The sequence below is a fragment of the Pecten maximus genome, chromosome 1, assembly GCF_902652985.1.
Source record: "Pecten maximus chromosome 1, xPecMax1.1, whole genome shotgun sequence".
Taxonomy (NCBI): domain Eukaryota; kingdom Metazoa; phylum Mollusca; class Bivalvia; order Pectinida; family Pectinidae; genus Pecten; species Pecten maximus.
The window spans coordinates 9,102,325-9,113,462 of record NC_047015.1 but is presented as its reverse complement, the minus strand read 5'-3'; the positions used below and the strand labels follow the sequence as shown (position 1 = coordinate 9,113,462).

At 37.2% G+C, this 11,138-nt stretch overlaps 1 protein-coding gene across 1 annotated transcript; it reads right to left on the bottom strand.

Moving 5' to 3' along the window:
* Nucleotides 1-2,893: 2,893 nt before the first annotated feature.
* Nucleotides 2,894-10,507, bottom strand: LOC117324207. The gene is made up of 4 exons (XM_033879953.1): nucleotides 10,435-10,507; nucleotides 5,058-5,333; nucleotides 3,272-3,439; nucleotides 2,894-3,085 (listed from the first exon to the last, which is right to left on the bottom strand). The coding sequence occupies exons 1-4, from the start codon at nucleotides 10,472-10,474 to the stop codon at nucleotides 3,006-3,008; spliced, it is 564 nt and encodes a 187-aa protein (XP_033735844.1). The 5' UTR covers nucleotides 10,475-10,507; the 3' UTR covers nucleotides 2,894-3,005.
* Nucleotides 10,508-11,138: the final 631 nt, after the last annotated feature.

Sequence of the window (11,138 nt, the reverse complement as noted above, 5' to 3'; positions counted from 1 at the left end):
GTGGACACTTTATAGTTAAACCTTGACAGTGTGGACACTTTACAGTTAAACCTTGACAGTGTGGACACTTTACAGTTAAACATTGACACTTTACAGTTAAACCTTGACAGTGTGGACACTTTACAGTTAAACCTTGACAGTGTGGACACTTTACAGGTAAACCTTGACAGTGTGGACACCTTACAGTTAAACCTTGACAGTGTGGACACTTTACAGTTAAACCTCGACAGTGTGGACACTTTACAGTTAAACCTTGACAGTGTGGACACTTTACAGTTAAACATAGACAGTGTGGACACCTTACAGTTAAACCTTGACAGTGTGGACACTTTACAGTTAAACCTTGACAGTGTGTACACTTTACAGTTAAACATTGACAGTGTGGACACTTTACAGTTAAACATTGACAGTGTGTACACTTTACAGTTAAACCTTGACAGTGTGGACACCTTACAGTTAAACCTTGACAGTGTGGACACCTTACAGTTAAACCTTGACAGTGTGGACACTTTACAGTTAAACCTTGACAGTGTGTACACTTTACAGTTAAACATTGACAGTGTGGACACTTTACAGTTAAACATTGACAGTGTGGACACTTTACAGTTAAACCTTGACAGTGTGGACACTTTACAGTTAAACCTCGACAGTGTGGACACTTTACAGTTAAACCTTGACAATGTGGACACTTTACAGTTAAACATTGACAGTGTGGACACTTTACAGTTAAACCTTGACAGTGTGGACACCTTACAGTTAAACCTTGACAGTGTGGACACTTTACAGTTAAACCTTGACAGTGTGTACACTTTACAGTTAAACATTGACAGTGTGGACACTTTACAGTTAAACCTTGACAGTGTGGACACTTTACAGTTAAACCTTGACAGTGTGGACACTTTACAGTTAAACCTTGACAGTGTGGACACTTACAGTTAAACCTTGACAGTGTGGACACTTTACAGTTAAACCTTGACAGTGTGGACACTTTACAGTTAAACCTTGACAGTGTGGACACTTTACAGTTAAACATTGACAGTGTGGACACTTTACAGTTAAACCTTGACAGTGTGGACACTTTACAGTTAAACCTTGACAGTGTGGACACTTTACAGTTAAACCTTGACAGTGTGGACACTTTACAGTTAAACCTTGACAGTGTGGACACTTTACAGTTAAACCTTGACAGTGTGGACACTTTACAGTTAAACCTTGACAGTGTGGACACTTTACAGTTAAACCTTGACAGTGTGGACACTTTACAGTTAAACCTTGACAGTGTGGACACTTTACAGTTAAACCTTGACAGTGTGGACACTTTACAGTTAAACATTGACAGTGTGGACACTTTACAGTTAAACCTTGACAGTGTGGACACCTTACAGTTAAACCTTGACAGTGTGGACACTTTACAGTTAAACATTGACAGTGTGGACATATTACAGTTAAACCTTGACAGTGTGGACACTTTACAGTTAAACCTTGACAATGTGGACACGTTACAGTTAAACCTTGACAATGTGGACACGTTACAGTTAAATCTTGACAGTGTGGACACTTTACAGTTAAACCGTGACAATGTGGACACGTTACAGTTAAACCTTGACAGTGTGGACACTTTACAGTTAAACCTTGACAGTGTGTACACTTTACAGGTAAACCTTGACAGTGTGGACATGTTACAGGTAAACCTTGACAATGTGGACACTTTACAGTTAAACCTTGACAGTGTGGACACGTTACAGTTAAACCTTGACAGTGTGGACACTTTACAATTAAACATTGACAGTGTGGACACTTTACAGTTAAACCTTGACAGTGTGGACACTTTACAGTTAAACATTGACACTTTACAGTTAAACCTTGACAGTGTGGACACTTTATAGTTAAACCTTGACAGTGTGGACACTTTACAGTTAAACATTGACAGTGTGGACACTTTACAGTTAAACCTTGACAGTGTGGACACTTTACAGTTAAACCTTGACAGTGTAGACACTTTACAGGTAAACCTTGACAGTGTGGACACTTTACAGTTAAACCTTGACAGTGTGGACACTTTACAGTTAAACCTTGACAGTGTGGACACTTTACAGTTAAACCTTGACAGTGTGGACACTTTACAGTTAAACCTTGACAGTGTGGACACTTTACAGTTAAACCTTGACAGTGTGGACACTTTACAGTTAAACCTTGACAGTGTGGACACTTTACAGTTAAACCTTGACAGTGTGGACACTTTATAGTTAAACCTTCACAGTGTGGACACTTTACAGTTAAACCTTCACAGTGTGGACACTTTACAGTTAAACCTTGACAGTGTGGACACTTTACAGTTAAACATTGACACTTTACAGTTAAACCTTGACAGTGTGGACACTTTACAGTTAAACCTTGACAGTGTGGACACTTTACAGTTAAACCTTGACAGTGTGGATACTTTACAGTTAAACATTGACAGTGTGGACAATTTTCACAATTAAACCTCACAAAAGTTGAAAGTCCGGTCAATGCTAATGATACAAAGCAATTTTGGTTTTCTGGAAATTTTCTAGAGACACCAAGGCATTCGGGATGGTGGTAATCATACAACTGATGTAAGTATTTATTTCAGACAATACCTTTGTTTAATTTCTGATAAAATCCAAATGTTTTCAGCCAAGGGATAATCAACAGTACTTTACAGAAGAAACTGACTTAGAATTGTGCATTTTAAGCTATATAATACTATGTACATATTTGTAAATGGCAATATTTATATACATTTCTGCATTTATAAAAAGATGTGAAGCTGATGTTAACAGGCAAGATCTGCAAAAGTTGCATAAATATCCATAAAACAACAGAAAAATGACAATGGTCATGATGCCAGTTTCTTATCTTGAATCACTACTTTGATCATGTTTTTCATGGCGGCGTATCTCCTTGGAAACAGCATTCCTTTGGAGTTTTCGTAATCTTGTCGGAGCTTTGTGAGTCTGTTATGAGCTCTAAGGAAGCGACTCTCAAAGCCTGACAATCTCTTTAATTATCTGGTCATTGTCAGTAGCCACCTCCTTCTTAGACATTCGCATATCACGGGATGCTGCAAAATATTCAACACTTTGTTAAAAACTTCATGCAATCTTATCAAATTGTGTGTTTTAACTTTTAAAGGCTCCAAAAATGCAAACCATAGTAATTTTCTTTATATGTGATTTAAAGTTATCAAACACACACATACATTAAAATTCATATTGTCCTGATCGAAGGAAACATGAACAATTTGTACCTATTTTGTTTTCCGTGACGCCTGCTGTTTGATCAGACAGCCCTGCAAACCCCTTGCAGGATGCCAGTAGGCCGCCTGTGGTCCCTTCTAGGGCTCCCCTGCTTGTCACCTTCTGGTGTGATGGGGAATCCTTGGTGTTACTGGGGTGCCTTGATGTAACTGATATGTCTGTAAAATAACCAAGGCAATGCTTAATGTTTGGACTACAAACAGGCAAGGGTTTTCAATGTAAATTGACTATGGTTTATCACAACAAGTTTGGATTTATGGGTTACGTAACAGTGATGTGTATTACACCCTGGTGTATGATATTGTAATCAAGTTGACAGGTCTGTGAGGCTACACTATACTCTGATGTACACCAGGGTGTTAAGTGTACAAGATTGTAATCAAGTTGACAGGTCAGTAAGGCTACACTATACTCTGATATATATACGCGAGGTGTTAAGTGTACGAGATTGTAATCAAGTTGACAGGTCTGTAAGGCTACACTATACTCTGATGTACACCGAGGTGTTAAGTGTACGAGATTGTAATCAAGTTGACAGGTCAGTAAGGCTACACTATACTCTGATATATACAAATTGTATACGCGAGGTGTTAAGTGTACGAGATTGTAATCAAGTTGACAGGTCAGTAAGGCTACACTATACTCTGATGTACACCGAGGTGTTAAGTGTACGAGATTGTAATCAAGTTGACAGGTCAGTAAGGCTACACTATACTCTGATGTACACCAAGGTGTTAAGTGTACGAGATTATAATCAAGTTGACAGATCTGTTAGGCTACACTATACTCTGATATACGCGAGGTGTTAAGTGTACGAGATTGTGATCAAGTTGACAGGTCAGTAAGGCTACACTATACTCTGATGTACACCGAGGTGTTAAGTGTACGAGATTGTAATCAAGTTGACAGGTCTGAAAGCTACACTATACTCTGATGTACACCGAGGTGTTAAGTGTACGATATTGTAATCAAGTTAACAGGTCAGTAAGGCTACACTATACTCTGATGTACACCAAGGTGTTAAGTGTACGAGATTGTAATCAAGTTGTCGGGTCTGTAATGTTACACTATACTCTGATGTACACCGAGGTGTTAAGTGTACGAGATTGTAATCAAGTTGACAGGTCTGAAAGCTACACTATACTCTGATGTACACCGAGGTGTTAAGTGTACGATATTGTAATCAAGTTAACAGGTCAGTAAGGCTACACTATACTCTGATGTACACCAAGGTGTTAAGTGTACGAGATTGTAATCAAGTTGTCGGGTCTGTAATGTTACACTATACTCTGATGTACACCGAGGTGTTAAGTGTACGAGATTGTAACCAAGTTGACAGGTCTGTAAGGCTACACTATACTCTGATGTACACCGAGGTGTTATGTGTACGAGATTGTAATCAAATTGACAGGTCTGTAAGGCAGGCTACACTAGACTCTGATGTTCAGTGAACTCTAACGAGTCGAAATCGAGCATCAATTTTCTCTTGTTATGTCTGGATCTCGCTCTTGACAATTAAACATATCAGGAGAGACAACTCAAACTTACATTGCAAAATATCAAAATAACAAGAAATCTATCGGCCATGTTGTTTTCCAATTGGTCCCAAAATTCAATATGTATAGCTAGGGACCGAGGGGAACTTACATATGAAATCTGAGAATGGTCACTTTATATAAGTATTGTCTGGATGGACAGACGACGTACGCAGGGTGATTTGAATAGCCAACCATCTTATATAATATAAATATTTAATTGTTGGTAAACAACCCATACCATCAGCTCCTGCCCGCTTGGCTGCAGCTTTGACATCCTTGGGTGATGGTGGACGGGATTTCTCAAGTATTTCATCAGTTGTTGATCTTTTGATGATCTCCTTCAGCATGTTATACCTCATAGGTGGTGGGCTGTCCTTGGAAGATTCATAATCAAGCTCCAGATGGTGGATAACATTGGTGACCTCCTGGAAGCGGCGCTGTAGTTCACGCAATTCTCGTGATAGCTTCTTGTTATCCTTTTTCAAACTTTCTTTTGTTTTGAAAGGAATAGTAACTGAAAACAGAAAGTAATGCTACAGAGAATGGGGATGGGCTGGAGTTCTGCTTGATATACCTGTGCGTCATCCATGCCAAGCGTGTCACTATCGTGTCCAAGGATATCCACTTGGCTAGTAATATAGAAACAGTAATATTTGTAATACCGAAGTATTCACTTCTTGTCATTTAGATAAGTGTATCTGATAATACCTAGCACATCAAAGAAGTCTGATTAACACTTCTGACATAACAGTATCAGAACTAAAGTACTGTGAAACATCATTCTCTTCAACACTGCTGGCAAACATACTGTGACATTTATCATCAATGGAAATATTTAGGTCATCAAATTCAACAAAGACATTACATCATCAATACTGGTAATCACATCCTAATATTACATAACACACCACATGACAATATAACACCACATACCACATGACAATATAACATCACACACCACATGACAATATAACATCACACACCACATGACAATATAACACCACACACCACATGACAATATAACATCACACACCACATGACAATATAACATCATACACTTCATGACAATATAACATCCCAAACCACATGACAATATAACACCACACACCACATGACAATATAACACCACACACTACATGACAATATAACATCACACACCACATGACAATATAACATCACACACCACATGACAATATAACATCACACACCACATGACAATATAACATCACACACCACATGACAATATAACATCACACACTACATGACTATATAACATCACACACTACATGACAATATAACATCACACACCACATGACAATATAACATCACATACCACATGACAATATAACATCACACACTACATGACTATATAACATCACACACCACATGACAATATAACACCACACACCACATGACAATATAACATCACACACTACATGACAATATAACATCACAAACCACATGACAATATAACATCACATACCACATGACAATATAACATCACACACTACATGACTATATAACATCACACACCACATGACAATATAACACCACACACCACATGACAATATAACACCACACACCACATGACAATATAACATCACACACTACATGACAATATAACATCACAAACCACATGACAATATAACATCACAAACCACATGACAATATAACATCACACACTTCATGACAATATAACATCACAAACCACATGACAATATAACATCACAAACCACACGACAATATAACATCACATACTACATGACAATATAACATCACACACCACATGACAATATAACACCACACACCACATGACAATATAACACCACACACTACATGACTATATAACATCACACACCACATGACAATATAATACCACACACCATATGACAATATAACATCACACACCACATGACAATATAACACCACACACCACATGACAATATAACACCACACACCACATGACAATATAACATCACACACCACATGACAATATAACATCACATACTACATGACAATATAACACCACACACCACATGACAATATAACATCACACAACACATGACAATATAACATCACACACCACATGACAATATAACACCACACACCAAATGACAATATAACACCACACACTACATGACTATATAACATCACACACCACATGACAATATAACATCACAAACCACATGACAATATAACATCACATACTTCATGACAATATAACATCACACACCACATGACAATATAACACCACATGACAATATAACATCACATACTACATGACAATATAACACCACACACCACATGACAATATAACACCACACACCACATGACAATATAACATCACACACCACATGACAATATAACATCACACACCACATGTCAATATAGCATCACAAACCACATGACAATATAACACCACACACCACATGACAATATAACATCACACCACATGACAATATAACACCACACACCACATGACAATATAACACCACACACTACATGACAATATAACATCACATACTACATGACAATATAACATCACACACCACATGACAATATAACATCACACACCACATGACAATATAACATCACAAACCACATGACAATATAACATCACACACCACATGACAATATAACATCACATACTACATGACAATATAACACCACATGACAATATAACATCACATACTACATGACAATATAACATAACACACCACAAGACAATATACAGTAACATCACAAACCAGATGACAATATAACATCACAAACCACATGACAATATAACACCACATGACAATATAACACCACACACCACACGACAATATAACATAACACACCACATGACAATATAACACCACACGACAATATAACATCACACACCACATGACAATATAACATCACAAACCACATGCCAATATAACACCACACACCACATGACAATATAACACCACACACCACATGACAATATAACACCACACACCACATGACAATATAACACCACACACCACATGACAATATAACATCATACACTTCATGACAATATAACATCACACACCACATGACAATATAACATCACACACCACATGACAATATAACATCACACACTACATGACAATATAACATCACACACCACATGACAATATAACATCACACACCACATGACAATATAACATCACACACCACATGACAATATAACATCACACACCACATGACAATATAACATCACACACTACATGACTATATAACATCACACACTACATGACAATATAACATCACACACCACATGACAATATAACATCACATACCACATGACAATATAACATCACACACTACATGACTATATAACATCACACACCACATGACAATATAACACCACACACCACATGACAATATAACACCACACACCACATGACAATATAACATCACACACTACATGACAATATAACATCACAAACCACATGACAATATAACATCACATACCACATGACAATATAACATCACACACCACATGACAATATAACATCACACACCACATGTCAATATAGCATCACAAACCACATGACAATATAACACCACACACCACATGACAATATAACATCACACCACATGACAATATAACACCACACACTACATGACAATATAACATCACATACTACATGACAATATAACATCACACACCACATGACAATATAACATCACACACCACATGACAATATAACATCACAAACCACATGACAATATAACATCACACACCACATGACAATATAACATCACATACTACATGACAATATAACACCACATGACAATATAACATCACATACTACATGACAATATAACATAACACACCACAAGACAATATACAGTAACATCACAAACCAGATGACAATATAACATCACAAACCACATGACAATATAACACCACATGACAATATAACACCACACACCACACGACAATATAACATAACACACCACATGACAATATAACACCACACGACAATATAACATCACACACCACATGACAATATAACATCACAAACCACATGCCAATATAACACCACACACCACATGACAATATAACACCACACACCACATGACAATATAACATCACACAACACATGACAATATAACACCACACACCACATGACAATATAACACCACACACTACATGACAATATAACATCACACACCACATGACAATATAACATCACACACCACATGACAATATAACACCACACACTACATGACAATATAACACCACATACCACATGACAATATAACATCACACACCACATGACAATATAACATCACACACTACATGACAATATAACATCACAAACCACATGACAATATAACATCACACACCACATGACAATATAACATCACACCACATGACAATATAACATCACACACTTCATGACAATATATTTACATTTACACTGCAGCCCCACTATATAACTTTACCAAGCTCACTTGGAAGTTACGAGTCCATAACTTTCAAATCTTTATTATGACGTCATTCATATAGTGACGTCATAATTGGCACATCGGCGATAACGAAAGATGGCTGTTGAAAAGGCTGTTCCGTCTTTGACGATAATAATTTGTTCATTCATTGTCGGAGCAAAATTCCTGGATATAGTCTTTAAAAATCATTGTCAAATGTAAATATAAGCATTGAACTGCTTTTAGCTGGAAGTTATGGGCTGATGAATGCCAACTGGACAAAGGCAAATTCAACATGAAGCGCTAGTGCGCTTCATTTAATTTGCCTTTGTCCAGTTGGCATTCATCAGCCCATAACTTCCAACTGAAAGCAGTTCAATGCTTAAATAACATCACACACTTCATGACAATATAACATCACAAACCATATGACAATATAACACCACACACCACATGACAATATAACATCACAAATTAAACCATATGACAATATAACATCACAAACCACATGACAATATAAAATCACACACTACATGACAATATAACACCACATGACAATATAACATCACACACCACATGACAATATAACACCACACACTAAATGACAATATAACATCACATACCACATGACAATATAACATCACATGACAATATAACACCACATATATACCACATGACAATATATTACACACCACATGACAATATAACATCACACACCATATGGCAATATATATTTACATTTGCTCCGCATTTCCCCACTGACACAATGCTAAGAGGCAGTTGCCACCATACGCCTATAACACCCAGTGCCTCATCAGGCTACAACACCTAGTGGGTCATGTGACATTAAAAAAGGCAGGATTTTTTTTGTTGGTTCAGTTTTTTTCAAAGTTGACGGAAATGGTAAGACAATGTAAATATAAGGGTTTAACAGTGGTTTTAATGTTGTTATAGTCGATATGGCAGCAAGATGTATGGTGGGCAAATATAGCATGGGACCCTAACGGGTTCCTAGCCATTTGCCCATCATACATCTTGCTGCCATATCGACAATAACAACATTAAAACTGATGTTCATTGCTTAAATAACATCACACACCACAGGACAATATAACATCACACACCACAGGACAAAATAACATCACACACCACATGACAATATTACATACCTTGATGGCCAGCACTTTCTCTTCTTTTGTCTTTCCCCATGTTTTTGTCACAGAGGTGAGGACATCAGGGACATCTTAATAACAATGAAAGGAGGACATCACTGGATATCAGAGGAACCTTGTACAGCTAGTGCCTGTTAAAATGAGCAGTCAATACCTGTCAGCCGTAAGAGACTCTACACAAGTGTTCAATATTTCATGTACAACAGCTTGTTTTATACAATAGTAGATAGCAGGCAGGATCAAATGTTTCTATATATCCTGTTTCCTCTCAAATTGCTGTGACATTTACAAAGCTAGGAGGAATGTTTATAGCATACCAGTGGTCCTGATAAAGTGACCAACAGATGGTTACATCATGTTACATACTCTATTCTCATTTAAATGGACAGTACCCTCAGTTCAATATCATATCAAATCTGGATGCCAGGATACCTAAATAATCAATAGCAGGAATGACATATTCTGTGACATATATTGTATATTTTTGACCATGACTTTGGGATGGTTTAATGAATACAGGTCACCACCATCCTGGCTCTACACACAGCCAGTGGTACACAATATACACAGTTTGTATAAACAGTATGTACAAACAGTATGTACAAACAGTATGTACGTATGATATGACAAGTCATTTTACAAATAACATCTTAACAGTGTGAGTCCAGACCAACTGTTAAAGGATAAAAATATGTGTTATC

What these genes read in the sequence shown, in the direction of transcription:
- LOC117324207 (XM_033879953.1), bottom strand. Translation starts at nt 10,474, where the DNA reads ATGGGGAAAGACAAAAGAAGAGAAAGTGCTGGCCATCAAG. An exon ending in CAAGCGGGCAGGAGCTGATG is followed by an intron (nt 3,440 to 5,057) that starts GTATGGGTTGTT and finishes GTTATTTTACAG; the next exon opens with ACATATCAGTTACATCAAGG. An exon ending in CGTCACGGAAAACAAAATAG is followed by an intron (nt 3,086 to 3,271) that starts GTACAAATTGTT and finishes AATATTTTGCAG; the next exon opens with CATCCCGTGATATGCGAATG.